Below are 19,025 nucleotides of genomic sequence, written 5' to 3'. Positions count from 1 at the left end.
AGTGGACCAGGTATTAATAGTATAGTAAGCAACTATTGTATGAATTGACTATTAAATTGGCTATAAATAAATTTGAGCTAGTAGTGGGCTATACTATTGAACTTGCTCTAATCAGGTTTAGCGCCTGCATAATCATGTACGTAATTAGTGCTACAATGGGTGAAATGCTCAACTTTTTTCTCGTTCGTCTTTCTTTCTCTCGACATTATAATTCAGTAGATAAGTGGAGGGAGACATGATGATATGCTGCTACCTCCTTGAGAGTACTAGAAATTTTGACGATTCTTGTGTGGAGTCTTGAATGGAATTACTAGTAACCAGTCTCCTTGATTTCCACATCCAATTTGATATGTAATTGTGTATCCTGAGAGCGAATTTCTAGATGTTAGGATGATTTTTTGCAGGCACTTTGATTTGCCCAAATTCCAGCTCTGGTATACACATAATTCATTTTGATATAGGTATTTTTTTTTCGAGGACATTTTGATATAGGTATTTGAAATCCCTGACGTGAACTCGAGGAGCAAGATTTGTTCATAAGGATGTGTTATTTAGATGGTGTTGAGAGCTAGTCTATTCCCGCACGTAAAACGGAGCAACTCATCTACCCTATAGTTGAACAAATGGTTTTATTACTCACTAGTAATGTGCCTGTACTACGCTACGGTGATATTAGTAATGACGATACAGGTATAACATGACATATGTGTGGGTGCACATGATAATCAAATTCTCACAAATTGGCATAGAAGGTTCTCCACTATAAGTTATTTTATGAGACAACCACAAATGATAAAAAAAAAATACTAAACGTACATAAAAATGATATGATAATGAGGTTTATTTAATCACCGATATCTTCTTATATAGTCTTAATAATCTACTGAAATGCTCACATTTGCTGAAAAATGGAATTACTAATCAAAAATAAATTAAAAATATATTAAAGAGCCTTTACAAACACATGGTCGGTGGGTTGTAAATATTCCATCCAGCTCAAGCATTTTAAGTGAAATATGGTTTGTGATTTTAAAAAAATGTAACATGCATCTATACTGCATAACAGACTCAAATCATAGTATACATTAAGTGTTATCTCCAAACAAGATGGTTAGCGGTCTCGGTGGCAGAGTAAGATGCAGAGCAAGGTTATAGCTCCTTCAAAAAGACTATCTATACAAAAAAGAATCACAAATTTCAGATATGCATATTCATATTGTCCACTAAATTTTTTGCTTACAACTATGATTCTTCCTTCACCATCGCATTGGAGCAGAAAAGAAAGTGCAGCATATGCCTAAAACCTTGTTGTACTACTTCATCAAAAGTTATTGTTGTTGACTTCGATAATCCAGAGTTCCCATCTTCTCCCCTTCTTGTATTGCATTGCATAATCTCGCATAGACCATAGTAGGTATGTTCCGTCTTCTTCCATTCTTGTGCCAACTCCTAAATTTTCGACAAACCTTGCTGTAACACTTTGCTCTAGAAGTCCTTTTAAAGACTCATCTTTTTTGTCACTGGGAACCCACAACAGCTCTTTGATTGGCACACTTTTCTATTATCACTTTCTACCTGCATACTTACAACACCCAACTAATTACCACTTATCAGAACAACTGGTAATAGCAGTGTACTGTTAGTTTATTAACCAATTATTTTTCTGCAAATGGTAGCACAGTGCTTAAAATACTGAAAATTTAGCATATTGTGTATATAGGATTAATTAGAAGCACATTAGATTTAATAGACAATACTGGAACCTGTGGCGAAAAGGAGTTAATTTGACAAACCCTTTTCTTTTTATGTGCATAAAAGATATCTGTGGAAGATAATTTGTTCTGGTTTGTCCTCTTACTTTATATCAGATTATTACTAATTTGTCTCTGCAATAATGTAGTAGCCAGATTTTAGAGATATACAGGCAGGGTGCTGAAATGGCACAAATCTCTAAATAGAGCAATCATATTGTATACACCTGATAAATTTGTCCTCAATATTCTTTACATAAATTTTATTCAGTTTCAGGGACATGTTCAAGTTCAGAGAATCATTAAGAGCTTGTTTTCAGCCGTAAATTCAGATTTCAGACACATCCAAAATGATCTGATTTTATTCTTTTACTTAAAAATTCACTTTGGAAGCATATTTTGTGCTATAAAAATCAATTAAAAGGTTGAAGGACAACGAGCGAGGACAGCTAGCAAACCTCAGCTCAGCTCAATTGACCCGACTTCATGCATCAACGGCCAAGCAATTACTCCTAAATTTGTACATGAACCTGCTTGTTCTGATGAGGCGTAGGCTCCATGAAAGCTGAACTTGATGCCCACCTATCTGAGACCTATCCAGCACATGGATGGTATCTTGATCTTCACCAGATGACCTGAAAATACAATAATACAACCAAAGCAACAAAAGATCAGGACAAATATGTATTAGGTAAAGATGGTTAGCAAAGAAACCATGAAGGATTTATTAACCAGCTGTTCAAGCACAACTTCATACAAAATTGTAATATAAAAAGCATGAACTTCCTAAATAATCTTCTTTGTACCAAGCAGTCCTGAAAGTTCCAAATTGACTGGTCTCTATCTAAGAGATGGAAGGGCAGAGCTTTTTTATGGTTTTCATCTTTTCATAAGATCAGCTAAAAAAGCTCAGTGTTGCATAGATATATAAAGATAACCTAAAGAGATACAAATAATTCTTGGTCATGAGGGCACGAGTCTACCATCATAGGCAGTAGTCCATAGAGATGATCATTTAGATAAATAATTCACTGGAATAAATAAAAATACAAAATCATAAATCAAGCCTGCTCTCCAGGGACAAATAATCTGGTAAATTTATAAGACGTAAAGAAGCATGTGCATTGCACAAACTTATTGTGCCATGCAAACCATATACTTCCTCCGTCCCAAAATGTAGCTACCTAGTACAGGATGTGACATTATCCAGTACTACGAATCTAGACAGCCTCCCAAAAATAGGAAGTGCATTTCATACCAACCAAGAAAATAGTTCGCCTATAATAATGACTCAACTCATATATTCTATTTATATACAAATCAAAAAAAGAATTTAAAGAAAAAGTATATACAACTCATATACTCTCTAAATTTCTACATCTCTTCTATGACAGGACCTGATAGGTTAGGGGAAAAATGCAACATGCTGGATAAACAAATACATGCTGGATTGAAACCATTTAAAATCAAGCAACTTGTTGATTTTTATCTTATTGCAGCAGCTACATTTTACAACTCGCGAATGGAAAACCTCAAAATCATTAGAAAAACTATTTTTATTGAGAAAATGATTACCTAAATAACCAACAGAAATCAGGAAATGGACCTAATAAAGTGGATACCCAGGCAGAATGTTTCCATTCAAATAAAAAAAGAAATATCTTGTACTTATAGAGCATAAAAAAACCCAACTATTACCGAGCAAGCACCTGAACAGCTCCCCTTCCATCAGTCCCAGCACCTCCTTTGCTCCCCTCCTAGCTTCTGTAAAAAACAATTTTGCCAATCAGAACTGATGTTAGAACAGCAAAAGAAAAAAAAAACTGAGAGAAGGTCATGGACCCATCCAAAAATAATAATAATATATGATTCGATGCTTCCAAATGGTTAGCCTTGGATCAATCATAAGGTTGAAACCGTAATGGTATGGTTGAAAGCACAACAATAGAATCAAATTATTTTACCGTAACCAAATTGTTGTGAGGCATATCCCTACGAAATCTGGAAGGGAACGCAAATTAGCTGGTGGACTAACAGAGGTAGATTAGGCTCGCTAACATCTAATAGTTTGCTCTTGCATCGTAGTCAAAATCAAATAGGCACAAGAAAAATAATGAACTGGGATGGAGAAGAATCAAACTTGCCATAGAGCTCTAGACACCGGACGTCAGGGCCCGGAGAGGACCGAGCGCGCTACAGAGACTGGCGGGGATAGTGGTCAGGCGGCGCGGCGGCGATTTGATGAAGTCCCGATGGAGAGCGGTCGGTGACCACTTGATGCGGACGGCGACCGACAGAGATGGCGTGAGGCGGTGAGACGACGCTAGGGCGAGTTGGCGCGATGGGCAGAGGGGCCAGATGGGGTGGCGATGAATGCGCGAGGGCGAGCATCGGGTCGGCGGCGGTGCTGATCTGTGCGACGGCGAGGGCGAGCATGGACTGGCAGCTGCTGGGGATAGGCGGCGACCTGGCGGAGGTGAATCGGCGACGGCGCGACGGCAGGGGAGAGATGAGGGCGTCCTGTGTCGGGGCGATGGAGAGGGTGGCGAGCCGGCGCCCTTGACGATGGAGGATTGAAGGCCTCGGTGGCGGCGGCGGTGGCGCACTTGACGACGGAGCGGGAGGGGAGAGAGAGGCGTGGATGCGGTACGGGATGCGGAGGAGGCGTGACGAATGCGGAAGAGAGGGAGATGCGGGAGAGGATGCGCGGTCGCACCGATGCGGCGTCGATTGTGGCAGAGAGAGACGGGGGGTGCGGGAGAGGAGGAGGAGCGACACGCGCGCATCTGGGACGTCCGATCTTAACTCATCAGATGATTTTACACCGTTAGATGTGTGATATGATCAATGATGAATGAATAAAACCATTTGTTCAACTATAGGGTAGATTCATCATCATTATTCATCATTCATCATATCACACATCCAACGGCCTAAATCATATGCTGTAGAAACAATGATCTAGATCAGTCTCCCCTCCCCGCCTCCCCCTCTCTTTCTCCCATAACTCCCATCCCCCACCAACCTCGCGGCGAGATTCTCGCCCATGGCCCCTCAATCTCACAACCGCCGAAGTCCGCCGCTGGGTCATCCACCACGTCGAACTCCCGTCGCCAGGTCTCCGTCGGGTCCAGGTTGTCCGCCGCTCGCCGCCACGCCCCGCGCCGCCCCGAATTCCTGTCGCCAAGTCACCGCCACTTCCAGGTCGTCCGCTGTCCGCCGCTCATCGAAGACGTACACGATCCCCTCTGCCAGCACACCTGCACATAAGATCTGTGGATGCTGCCACAGCCCAGAGGTAAGCCACAGTCCTATGCACTGGAGGTTCTTGTCAAAATGCCTAGCCCAAGCATTAAGTCATAGATGGAATTCTGGTGCACCTATTTCTCCGTTGAATCATGTTGCATTAAACTTTCTACATTTGCATCAGTTCTCGATATATGTTTTGTTTTATTCAGAGAACATACAACGGTGGCATGCCTCATTTTCTGATTCATTTAACATTTTTTTCAGGAAGATCATGATCCTTTGAGTTTATTGGCCCTACTAGGCTCATGGTTGAGTTTATTAGTCCTACTAGGCTCATGGGCAGTACAAGTAAATCGTGTTATGTTCGTTCAGTTGTTCGGATCATTGGTAACTGTTCGGAAACTCATCAAGATTCAGCTTTGTACATTATGCTTATAATTCCAGTGGTTTGGTACGATTTAATTAACCTTCTGCTCATCATTGCAATTGGATAATTCATATATTAGCTAGCTCACATAATTGCATGTCTAAATTGTATGGTGTAAACTACCTTGAACTGCTCTGGGTTAGGGAATATTAATGTATGAATTTACATGCAGTGCAAGTAAGCATCTAATCCTATTACTATTGCCACTGATTATTTCGAGACAGCAACTTGCTCTCCAATTATCAAATAATCTGGTTCAGATGATACTCCTACTGTCCATTCAAGAAATCTAGGGTTAAGGACCAACTTGTCTTCCTAATGAACAAGGGCATCAGGAGATGATCACTGAGATACATGTCCTATACAGGAGAGGCATAATAAGGTGTGACATTATCCAGTTATCTTCTTTCAGGTATGTGCAACCTTCTATACTTTCATTTCCTTTGATCCACAAGGATTATCACCGTTTGTCCTTAGTAATGGTTTGTTAATTTCTGTAACATTTCAAATTAGCTGTTAAAAGAATACAGTTCTGAATTGATGAATCATGTTTTAAAGTGCCTTGTGAGTTATGACATTTTCAATGAATTCCTTTTTAGACATTCCCTGCGTGCTAATACAGTTTGAAGATTAATTTGTTGGAGTAGGTATGTGTAGAGCACAACGGCAATGAACTGCCATCCAAGGCAATGAACTTTGTAGTTTCTCTTTCACTCTCCAAATGCTATGATCTATATTACACTACAAGAATCTATTTAATCTATGACGAAAAAAATTCGTCATGTATCACTGAAAGTTCGTCATAGGAATTTGTCCGTGACGATTATCCTTATCGTCATCTGTTGAGCGTCACAGATTAAATCTACTGACGTTTTCTCCGAAATCGTCACAGATCAGCACAATCTATGACGTTTTTTAACCGTCATAAAACGCTTATGGGCTCGTGTAGTCTAGCCCAAGCCCAACCTCTGTGACGAAATTAAACGTCATGGATGGTTGCCACATGGCGGCCAACATGGCAGTTGACGTGGTCGTTTCGACACGTCTGCGATGACGTGTCACTGATGACGTGGCAGCTGACATGGTTTGTTTTGACACCTGTGCGATGACATATCACTGATGACGTGGCTGCTGACATCAGCAATTTTTTTATATGGCCCATTATTTTTTTGACGGCCCATTAATTTTTAAACAACCCATTAAATTTTTAATTGGCCCATTTTAAAATAGGCCTATTTCAGAACTAGGCCCATTTCAAAACTAGCCTATTTTGTCAACCAACTATCAGATCAAAGCCCACTAAACATGCCCATTAAATTTGTGCCCACCAAATTCAATCCAATTTCTCATACCATCTCAGATTCAAACCAACACAACTCGACAAACATCCAATACAACACAAAATTTACAACACAGTTAACAGCCAAATCCAGTCACATTCCAAATACAATCACAGTAACCAAAATTTCACCGGATGTCGCATGACCAAGATCTTCCAAGTGAGCTTAGCAGCACTGCATATGCACAAGATAAAACAACAATAACTACCATATCATCCTAGTTTCTTCTACTGTTCAAGCAGTATAATAGATGAATAAAAAATATTCATGCAGTTACTGATGTCACGGACATGCTGCAATGTCAGGATCGGGAGGAGCTGTCTCCCTCTGCATGTTATCTCCACCTGCACATCGCACATTTCTAAAATTTTCAGTTCATCTCAGTTTAGCATTTTGTAACAAAGAAACTAAGCATGCTCAGAGATCAGGCAAAACGATATATATATACTTTCTTTTGAAAGATGAATTGGATGGTTTCTGAATTCTGATGAGATTAACAAACAAACCTTCAATTTGATTACAAGTCAAGAATTATGTTACTGTGAGGTGAGGTGAGGTGAGGAATGCAAAAAATGCAAATTGCTTCTGGTGGAGAGTTAGACAGTGATAGAAGTGAAGGACTTTCTCCTTTTCGGCAACAACAAACAACATATATTGCAGATCCTCAGAGCAGTACACTGCTGCTGTGGCTGTGTCTAAATGCCACCTATAAAGTTATACTAGAACTTTAGGCGCGCTTCGCGGCGCCCTACCGTTTGTTATTGGTAAATAGTATCACAAGTCAAGACATGTACTTATATTGGTAAGTGTTGAGTTCGTAAGAACCTTCATTCTAGCACAAGCTGTTACATAACTTGAATTCCGATGTAACATGATGATCTGAAATTGACCCTAAATACTGCAAGATAAAAAATCACCTAATAAGTTTAGAAACCACAACAATTTATCATACCCAAAAGAGCAATAAAAGTTATAATAATGTATTAAAAAATGGTTTAATCATTCATCCTCTTCTAAAAGAGGCTAATTCAGTTCCATTACAGGGCATGAATCACAAGTTGTAATGTGAAGTACTATGTTTGCAATCACTTAAGAAAATAAATATTCTTCAATCGCACAAGAGGGACTCTTAGAATTTGTATGCACCAGGTTTCTGATTTTCGTTGCTTGCCAAATTAAGTTGCTTGCAATCCTGGAAGCTGAGTAGACACTTACTGGTGTGTGTGCACGCGCGTTCAATGTGACATGGAGATTATTACAGACAGCACACTGTGGATATGGTAAATCCCTTTTTACCCCTTTTCACTATGGAAATAATGGTTTTCACGCATGAGGGAGAGGCACCCTCAAATTTCCTTACTAAAGTAACATTTACAGGTGTAAAAAACAACCCTACTTCCTGTCCTGCTACCAAATAAATAGCCCAGTTCTTTCGTGAACTCTGAAAAGACACTGAAATGCTTTTGTACTTGCACGGTGGAAAAATTGGTAAACAAAAAGAACTGCCAGCCCTGGTTTCTTCCTGTTATCCCTTAATTTAAAACGAAAAGACTGACATCGTGCTCACAAATTTCCAAAGATTGGGTATAAACTGAGACATCTTAAACTGCAATGCAACTGCCTAGCATAGTATAACATGAGAAAGCACAGCCACAAGTTTGCTAGATAGCCAAAAAAACCACTTCACATGTTAGGAAGAAACATGCCCCTACAGTTTTGACATTCCTAAGCACCACATATGGTGGCAACCAATCCTTTTTATATGAATAAGATAAAAGGAGTCATCAGATATGACATTCATAATAGGATTTCACTTATTACTTTCTAAAAAAAGGTGACCATGGGACTCATAAGAACTCACCAAAAGTGACCATGGGAAGGATGAAAGTTGAAGCAAACTCAGCAATTCGCACACGAAAAACAGCCTCATTTCAATTTGGAGCACATCCAAAACCTCTACACAGCACACCAATACATCTCTAGTTGCATCTGTAGCCCATCTACCGCAGCAAGAACAGCAACAATCACGAGGTGGAAGGAAGATTAGGGAAGCGAAGGGTGGATATACCTTGATGTAGATGTTCTCGGCAGCCTTCTCCTCCTCGCCGAGCACCTTGCCGCTGGAGGAGAGGAGCCGCCGTGGTGCGAGCCACGCCGCTAGCCTCGCCTGAACCCCCTCGCATTGACTCCCTCCCGCCGCCGTACCAGGTCGCCGCCACCTCCACCGACCCCATCCACGCCGGCCCGCCTCCGCAGCTCCGCCACCGTCTCGCTGCCGGCCTGGCCGATGGGTCCTCCACCTCTGACGCGCCGCTGTCCTCCGCCTCTGCAACGGCGCCACCAGATCCGTCGCCGCAGGCCGTCGCCGTGCCCGCCGCCCGCCGCCGAGAGCCCCTAGGGCGGCGGATTCGGCCTTCCCGAGGACGCGTCGCCAGATCCGCCGGAGCAGGCTGTCGCCGTGCCCGCCGCCCGCCGCCCGCCGTCGAGAGCCAAGCTCCTCCCTAGGGCGGCGGATCCGGCCTTCCCTAGGACGGCTCCTCCGGATCCGCCACCGCGCCTCCTTGCTGCTGTTGGAATTAATAGATGGGCTAAGGCTCATTCGAAGATTAATTCTTTGGAAAATCACAAAAGCCCACCTCATGAAGATGGCATGGATGTGGAATTTAGTACCACCTTGCTTATTCTAGGAGAGGGGGACCTCCTTAAAAGGGAGGGTGCCCTCCTAGCCACTTGAAGCATGTGTGGTGGATTGAAGAGGGGAAACACACGCGCGCTCGCCTCGCCTCGCCTGGCCTGGCAGGGCAGGCGGCGCGTGCACGACGTACATGTCGAATGGTCCGCAAAATTGGCTCCTCACCCTTGCGCAGATGCAGCTTCCTTTTGCAGTTTTGTTTTGCTGCGGGAAATTCGGATTTGTTTTGTTTTGGAAACATTCCGAAAAATCCGGTGCGTGAAAACGGCATGGAGTCCGGATAGGTTACGCGCGACTTATCCGGTTCGGTTTACACGGGCGCCCTGATCAGGCGATCTATCTCTATATAAACCGAGCCGCCGCCTTCACGCAACACACGCGAAATCAATCTAGGGTTTGCCTCCTACTCTGTACTGCGCCGTCGCTCGTAGACTACTCCGTCTCGCTCGCCGGCGTGCTCCGGCGATCGAGAGAGCAGGTCTCCGGAACCTCTGCCTTCGACGTCCTGCACCGGGAGAAGGCGGCAATAAGGTTTTTGGGAAGCGCTTCGCGCGACTGCTCCCTGTTCGTCCGCGACGGCTCGCCTTCCTCTCCGCTCGCGTGCTTCGCGTCTTCGTCGACGCTCGCAACCGCGAGTAGTTCCTGCCGAGCAACCGGTCTTTCCACCACCTCGGTATGTGTTCGACATGTTGCGCATATTTGATCTGTTCATGTTTTACTGCTTAGTTTACATGTGTAGATCTAATGATGCGTTCAATCTAGTTTACATCTGCAATGTCATGATTCATTTATGGAATAAATTAAATCATTATGTGCTTATAATTTGAACAATCCAAAAACCTTATTGTAGGCGCTGTGATTTTACTATGGCTGGTTTTGCCGATGCACTGAGGCCGGATAAATTCACTGGTGTGCACTTTAAGTGATGGCAGATCTGGGTCACTCTGTGTCTGACGGCTATGAAATGCTTCTGGGTTAGTACTGGCAGCTGATCAGCAGAAGCAATTCAAGGAAGCCACTACTCTCTTTGTGGGATGCATTCTTAGCGTTCTTGGCGATCGTCTGGTCAAGGTGTATATGCATATGACCGACGCTAAGGAGTTGTGGGATGCACTGAATACTAAATTCGGTGCTACTGATGCTAGCAATGATCTGTATATCATGGAGCAGTTTCATGACTACAAGATGGCTGACAACCGTTCTGTAGTCGAACAGGCTCATGAGATACAAACCATGGCTAAGGAACTCAAACTCCTTAAGTGTGTCTTATCCGACAAATTTGTGGCCGGGTGCATTATTGTGAAACTACCTCCATCATGGAGAAGTTTCGGTACTATACTCAAACACAAGAGACAGGTATACTCCGTTGAGGGGTTGATAGCGTCTCTTGATGTTGAGGAGAAAGCTCGGGAAAAAGACGCCGCGTCTAAGGGCGATGGTGGGCAGTCTAGTGCCAATGTTGTGCACAAGGTCCAGAACAAGAGCAAGGGGAAATACAAAGCTCAACAGACCACCAACTTCAAGAAGCAGAAGAAGAACAACAACAATCCTAACCAGGATGAGAGGACTTGTTTTGTGTGTGGGCAACCTGGTCATCTGGCTAGGAAGTGTCCACAACGCAAGGGGATGAAGGCACCTGCAGGGCAGACTTCTAAGTCTGCTAATGTGACCATTAGCAACACTGGAGATGGAAGCGGGTATGGTAATTTACCTACTGTTTTTTCAGTTAATCAGTCTACTAATTGGTGGGTTGATACTGGGGCCAATGTACATGTTTGTGCTGACATCTCATTGCTTTCTTCTTATCAGGTCACACGGGGTTCCACCGTCCTAATGGGGACTAGGTCACATGCTTCTGTTCATGGTGTTGGCACGGTAGATCTGAAGTTTACTTCGGGAAAGATCATGCAGCTGAAGAACGTGCAGCATGTCCCTTCTATCGACAGGAATCTTGTTAGTGGCTCCCGTCTGACTAGAGACGGATTTAAGTTGGTTTTTGAGTCTAATAAAGTAGTCGTGTCTAGAGGCCTATTCCGTTTTTCCCTTTCTGATTTCTGCAATAAGTCTGTGAACCATATTTGTGGTAGTGTGGATGATGAGGCTAATGTTTGGCACTCATGTTTATGTCATATTAATTTTGGCTTGATGTCTCGGCTTTCCAGCATGTGTTTAATTCCTAAGTTTTCCATTGTCAAAGGTTCTAAGTGCCATAGTTGTGTGCAATCGAAGCAACCTCGCAAGCCTCACAAAGCTGCCGAGGAGAGAAACTTGGCACCACTAGAACTCCTACATTCAGATCTTTGTGAAATGAATGGGGTGTTGATGAAGGGTGGAAAACGATATTTCATGACGTTGATTGATGATGCTACTAGATTTTGTTATGTGTACTTGTTGAAAACAAAAGACGAGGCTCTAGACTATTTTAAAATTTATAAGGCAGAAGTTGAAAATCAACTTGACAGAAAGATAAAAAGGCTTAGGTCTGATCATGGTGGAGAGTTTTTCTCGAACGAATTTGACTTATTCTGTGAGGAACATGGCATCATACATGAGAGGACGCCTCCCTATTCTCCCGAGTCAAATGGGATTGCTGAAAGGAAGAACCGCACACTGACTGACTTGGTGAATGCCATGTTAGACACCGCGGGACTATCTAAGGCATGGTGGGGGGAGGCATTGTTGACCTCGAATCATGTGTTAAACAGAGTTCCTAACAGAAATAAGGACAAAACACCATATGAGATATGGATTGGGAGAAAACCATTACTTTCTTATTTGCGCACATGGGGGTGCTTGGCGAAAGTCAATGTACCAATAACGAAGAAGCGCAAACTTGGACCTAAGACTGTGGACTGTGTCTTTCTGGGATATGCTCATCACAGCATTGCCTATAGATTTTTAATAGTTAAATCCGAGGTACCTGACATGCATGTTGGTACAATTATGGAGTCTCGTGATGCTACCTTCTTTGAGAGCTTTTTCCCAATGAAGGATACACATAGTGGTTCGAGCCAACCCTCTAAAATAATTCCCAGTTTAATCACACCACCAGAACAAACTAAACATACACATGAACATGTCTCTGAGGAGGATGTCAGTGAAGCTTCTCGAAGGAGTAAGAGACAAAGGACAGCTAAGTCCTTTGGTGATGATTTCACTGTGTACCTCGTGGATGACACTCCTAAGTTAATTTCAGAAGCATATGCATCTCCTGATGTAGACTACTGGAAGGAGGCTGTCCGTAGTGAAATGGATTCCATTATCGCTAACGGGACTTGGGAGGTGACAGAGCGACCCTATGGGTGTAAACATGTGGGGTGCAAGTGGGTGTTCAAGAAGAAGCTTAGGCCTGACGGTACTATTGAAAAGTACAAGGCTCGGCTTATTGCTAAGGGCTATACTTAGAAAGAAGGCGAAGATTTCTTTGACACTTACTCACATGTTGCTAGATTGACCACAATTTGTGTGCTACTTTCCCTAGCAGCCTCACATGGTCTTCTCGTTCATCAAATGGACGTTAAGACAACTTTTCTTAATGGAGAGTTGGATGAGGAAATTTATATGGATCAACCTGATGGGTTTGTAGTTGAAGGTCAAGAAGGCAAAGTGTGCAAATTATTGAAGTCTTTGTATGGTCTGAAACAAGCTCCTAAGCAATGGCATGAGAAATTTGACAAAACATTGACATCTGCAGGCTTTGCAGTCAATGAGGCAGATAAATGTGTGTACTATCGCCATGGTGGGGGTGAGGGAGTTATTCTGTGCTTGTTTGTTGACGATATACTGATATTTGGGACAAACCTTTAGGTGATAAATGAGGTTAAATCATTCTTGTCTCAAAATTTTGATATGAAAGATTTGGGAGTAGCTGATGTTATCTTAAACATTAAACTAATTAGAGGTGAGAATGGGATTACACTCTTGCAGTCCCATTATGTGGAGAAGATCTTGAATCGCTTTGGCTACATTGATAGTAAGCCTTCTCCAACACCTTATGATCCTAGCTTGTTGCTTCGCAAGAACAAAAGAATTGTTAGGAATCAACTGGAATACTCCCAAATCATTGGCTCGCTGATGTATCTGGCTAGTGCAACTAGGCCTGATATCTCCTTTTCTGTGAGCAAGTTGAGCCGGTTTACCTCTAATCCGGGAGATGATCACTGGCGTGCGCTTGAGCGAGTAATGCGCTATCTGAAAGGTACTATGGAATTGGGGCTTCACTATACTGGGTATCCTGCGGTACTGGAGGGTTATAGTGATTCTAACTGGATCTCTGATGTGGATGAGATCAAAGCCACTAGTGGATATGTCTTCACACTGGGTGGTGGTGCTGTTTCGTGGAGGTCTTGCAAACAGACCATTTTGACAAGGTCAACCATGGAAACAGAACTGACGGCACTGGATACTGCTACTGTTGAGGCAGAATGGCTGCGTGATCTATTAATGGATCTGCCTATTGTTGAAAAACCGGTGCCGGCTATCCTTATGAACTGTGACAATCAAACGGTAATTATCAAAGTGAATAGTTCTAAGGATAATATGAAATCGTCTAGACATGTGAAAAGACGATTGAAGTCTGTCAGGAAATTGAGAAACTCCGGAGTTATAACGTTGGATTACATCCAAACAGCTAGAAACCTGGTAGATCCCTTCACGAAGGGACTATCACGAAATGTGATAGATAATGCATCGAAGGAGATGGGTTTGAGACCCATGTGAGTTATACTATGGTGGTAACCAAGTCTATGTGATCGGAGATCCCATGAATTAGAACCTGGGAAGAACAAACCATTAGTAAACTAGAGGAGAGTACCAATCTATACCCTCTTTAAGTGAAGATGCATGTACTCTCGTGAGCTGCAAGGCAGGTTGGCTATGCCTTAATGAGTTCTGTTGGCTTTAATTAGCGAAGATGCTGTCCTGCAGAGCATTCTTGAAAGAACTCACCTTTGTAAGCTTGACTGTTGGTCGCAGTCTATGGAGATTTTGGGTGAATCTTCTAGGAAGCTTACTAAAGACCTAGGAGTATAACTTATACGCTCCACCCGAGGGGTAGTCTACAGACGATCTAGTACCAGATAAGACTCCGAGTGAAACTTGCTTGCACAGGACTTGCAATTCAAGGCGTAGTCCATTGTTCAAGTTGTGAGTAAGTGTAGCTTGGAGTTCTAGGTGGATGTTCAACCTTAATCGGTCTCCAACGAACCGCTGGTATATAAACAATACATTGGAAAAGGCAAATCTCAGTGGGATTTTGAGATTTGGTGGGGGATTGTTGGAATTAATAGATGGGCTAAGGCCCATTCGAATATTAATTCTTTGGAAAATCACAAAAGCCCACCTCATGGGATGGCATGCATGTGGAGTTTAGTACCACCTTGCTTATTCTAGCAGAGGGTGACCTCCTTAAAAGGGAGGATGCCCTCCTAGCCACTTGAAGCATGTGTGGTGGAGAGAAGAGGGGAAACACACGCACGCGCTCAATGGCCTGCCCTGGCAGGGCAGGGCAGGCGGCACGCGTGCACGACGTACGCGTTGAATGGTCCGCAAAATTGGCTCCTCACCCTTGCGCAGATGCAGCTTCCTTTTGTAGTTTTGTTTTGCTGCGGGAAATTCGGATTTGTTTTGTTTTGGAAACATTCCGAAAAATCCGGTGCGTGAAAACGGCATGGAGTTCGGATAGGTTACGCGCGACTTATCCGGTTCGGTTTACGCGGGCGCCCTGATCAGGCGATCTATCTCTATATAAACCGAGCCGCCGCCTTCACGCAACACACGCGAAACCAATCTAGGGTTTGCCTCCTACTCTGTACTGCGCCGTCGCTCGTAGACTACTCCATCCCGCTCACCGACGTGCACCGGCGATCGGGAGAGCAGGTCTCCGAAACCTCTACCTTCGACGTCCTGCACCGGGAGAAGGCGGCAATAAGGTTTTTGGGAAGCACTTCGCGTGACTGCTCCCTGTTCGTCTGCGACGGCTCGCCTTCCTCTCCGCTCGCGTGCTTCGCGTTTTCGTCGACGCTCGCAACCGCGAGTAGTTCCTGCCGAGCAACCGGTCTTTCCACCACCTTGGTACGTGTTCGACATGTTGCGCATATTTGATCTGTTCATATTTTACTGCTTAGTTTACATGTGTAGATCTATGATGCATTCAATCTAGTTTACATCTGCAATGTCATGATTTATTTATGGAATAAATTAAATCATTATGTGCTTATAATTTCAACAGCTGCCGCCGCCGCTCCCGCCGGAGTTGGGACGCCAGCGAGATTGCCGAAGAGGGGGGAGAACGGAGGAGCGGCGAGAGGAGCGGAGGGGGAGGCGGAAGGGGCGGTGAGATCCGAGGGGGCTGTGGATGGTGAGGGAAGGCAGGAGGATGACGACGACGGCGTGGTGGGCGGCGGCGTGAGGGTGGGGAAAGAGAAGGTGAAGGATGGTTGGCTAGGGTTTGGATATATGTATAAGAAGCCATTTTGATGCGATTTTACCAAAATAACCTTGGTATCTGGAAACCTACTATACAAGTTACTTGGACAAAATGGTCATTTAACCTGGAAATTTCAAAATTTTGAAACTTTGAATCGAATTTTATCATACTAAATGAAACAAAGTTGTATAACTTATTGAGATCTACCAATTTTATTTTGGTTATTTCTCTATCTAAGTTTGATTGGCCTATATAAAATTTGAATTTCAAATTATGACAACTTCAAACAACATTTTCAAAAACTAAATGATCTCAAATGAAAAGATCATCAACAACAAAGTTGTATAACTCATCAATACCTATAATTTTTATTTTGGTCATTTTGCTATATGACTTTGTGTCAACGGTTTGAATTTGAATTTCAGATTATGACAACTTCAAACAACATTTACAAGTACTAAATGATTTCAACTCAAAAAGTCATCAATAACAAAGTTGTATAACTCATCAATATCTATAACTTTAATTTTCATCATGTCTTCATCCGACGAAGTGGTTTGTAACATTGTTCACAAAATCTACATATCTCTCTTATTGTTTATAAACGTATAAGAGATATGTACATTTTGTGAACAATGTTACGAATCACTAGTCGAACGAAGAAATGACCCAAATAAAAGTTATAGATCTTGATGAGTTATACAACATTGTTGTTGATGACTTTTTCCGTTGAAATCATCTAGTACTTGTAAATGTTGTTTGAAGTTATCATAATTTGAAATTCAAATTCAAACTGTTTAAACAAAGTCATATAGAAAAATGGCCAAAACAAAAGTTGTAGATATTGATGAGTTATACAACTTTATTGTTGATGACCTTTTTAGTTGAAATCATTTAGTATTTAAAAATATCTACCCTATAGTTCGACAAATACTTTCACTTATTCTTTCGTTCATCACTCAACTGCTCAGATCATCTCAATGAAATCCAACGGACGAAAATCATCCAACGCATCTCAATCAACAAAAGCACATGCGGGGTCACCCAGAAAAATCACGCACGCGATCTCCCCTTCGCGCATTCATCGCCCCCCCCCCCCCCCCCCCCCCCCCCCCCGAGGCCCAAATCGGTGCGTCTCACCCTCGCCGCTCATCGCTGCTTATCGCGCTATCGCCGACCCTGCTCTCGCCCTTGCCCAGATCGGTGCCGCCGCCAACCCGATCTCCCCATAGCGTCTTTTCCTTTTAAAATTCAAATGCCAGTACCAATTTTTTTTCTTTTTTTCCTAGATAAATAGACTCGGTCACGTGTTTATCCTTTGTTTTCATAATTATCCTCTTGGCTCTTCCTCGATAAACACCCTATCTTACCAGGTCATTGTCGATCCCGTGCGATTCACCACCAACACCGAGATTCGCCACCGACCCTCCGCAGACGTCTTGGGATCTCGGCTGTTTGGAACCCGCCGCAGGTGGCTCAATGTAAGACGCAGTTCTCCTCCCCCTTCGTTTTTTTTTTCTTAAGTGGTGTCAAATGGTAATATTGTTTGAGTGTATGTGGTATAGCATTTGTTTTCTCGACCATCGCCATCACCTAGCAGAAGTATTAGCGAACAACTGAAATTCCAGAGTTGGTCGACACCATGCTTCCTTCTTCAAATCCCAATTACCCTTTGGGTCCTCCCAAACAGTTCGGACAGGAACCAAAGGTAACCACAATTTCTCCTATTAGTTATACGGTTAACGTCCCTTTAGCAATTGGTTATATACTTTACTGGTGTACAATTTGTTGTACAGTTAATGTCTCCTACTTGCTGTACAATTTCTCCTATTGGTTTTCTTGCCTGAAGTATCACTGAGTTATAACGAGTGCTGTATGTTATTGCCACCCTACAAAAATTGCTTCTTTTCAAAACGATAAGGGCACAGGGGTACAGAATTGCCTCTCTCCCACGATTGCCTCGCCTCAATTATTCAGGTGTTATATGCCTGTTTATACCATATATCAGTACCATAGAGGTCTTTTTTAAAAAAAAATTTAGAAGCATGACTATATAGCATAATGCTGACCGGAAATAAGATGCTTTCCTAACAATTGTTGTCCATTTAAAAATAACGAAATATTCTGAGACTATGCCTGGCAAAGAAAATGGAGAATTGATGGAGGTGGAAGAATTATTTTTTCCTTCACCCACCCTCTTTACTGTCTAATGTCTACAGTTCATACTACCTCCTGATTTTCTTGTTTTGCAGCGTAGGGTTTATTCCTGGAAGATACGATCTTTGATCATGGTTTTGTACCTGACGTTTGGAGATTTCCTGCTCTTTTTGAAGAATCGTGCTGCAACAGTATTGGCGACTGCTTCTGTGACCAAGGTACTGTGCTAATTAGTCTTCGAATATATGCGAACCATACATAGCTTAATTAATTCAGCACATCTCAGGCTTTAAACAACAACGTGGATTCATTCTGGAATTTAGAATTTAGAATAAGAACCTTAGATACACGCTGCAATTTGGAATAAGATCCTGAGATCCAGGGTCGTGTCCAGGTACCTCCTTCAAATGTAATCTACAGGGTCGTGTCCAGGTACCTCCTTCAAATGTAATCTACGTTCCAGGGGCGACGCCACAGCAAAGCATCGGGGTCTACTGACCCCGACGATTTTTAACAAGCATGTTATACCCCCCCCCCCCTATTTTACCGGCACTGACCCCGGTCAAAAAAAGTATTAGACCCCAGTAGAATTAATTAGTTGAAGCCCACTTGTGATTAGCAGTAATGACACAACAAACAAATTAATATCTAAGCTAGGTCAGCCCAGCCCACATAATGAGAAAACGCTTGGATTTGAGCCCACAAGGCTGGCAGCCCACTACTCCACTAGTCTCCACAAATTCCCTATTTTGATAACGTATTCTAGTATTCCTCCCTGGTAATTACGGAGTCTCGACTTCTCGTCTTCAGGTCTTCTCGAGTCACACTTCTAGGCAAGGGCGGTCGAGACGCCGGGATGGCCGGACGGTCGGCGAACGGGCGAATTGGTGAAGACGAAAGACGTCAAGAACTAGGATTAGGTTATCAGTGACGCCGCGACGGCCAGTGCGAGCAGCCGAGCTGCCGTTTGATCAGGTAAGTA

General features: G+C 43.1%; 1 protein-coding gene across 1 annotated transcript; it reads right to left on the bottom strand.

The window, feature by feature from the left end:
• Nucleotides 1–6,894: 6,894 nt before the first annotated feature.
• LOC127756953 (uncharacterized) lies at nucleotides 6,895–9,001 on the bottom strand. Its single transcript, XM_052282345.1, is given in 4 exon segments — nucleotides 6,895–6,941; nucleotides 7,058–7,128; nucleotides 8,836–8,941; nucleotides 8,944–9,001. Coding segments are annotated over 4 exon segments (282 nt in total).
• Nucleotides 9,002–19,025: the final 10,024 nt, after the last annotated feature.

Source organism: Oryza glaberrima, chromosome 12, assembly GCF_000147395.1.
Source record: "Oryza glaberrima chromosome 12, OglaRS2, whole genome shotgun sequence".
Lineage (NCBI taxonomy): Eukaryota > Viridiplantae > Streptophyta > Magnoliopsida > Poales > Poaceae > Oryza > Oryza glaberrima.
Note: the sequence above shows the minus strand (reverse complement) of the source record. Positions and strands in the feature narration are given on the sequence as shown.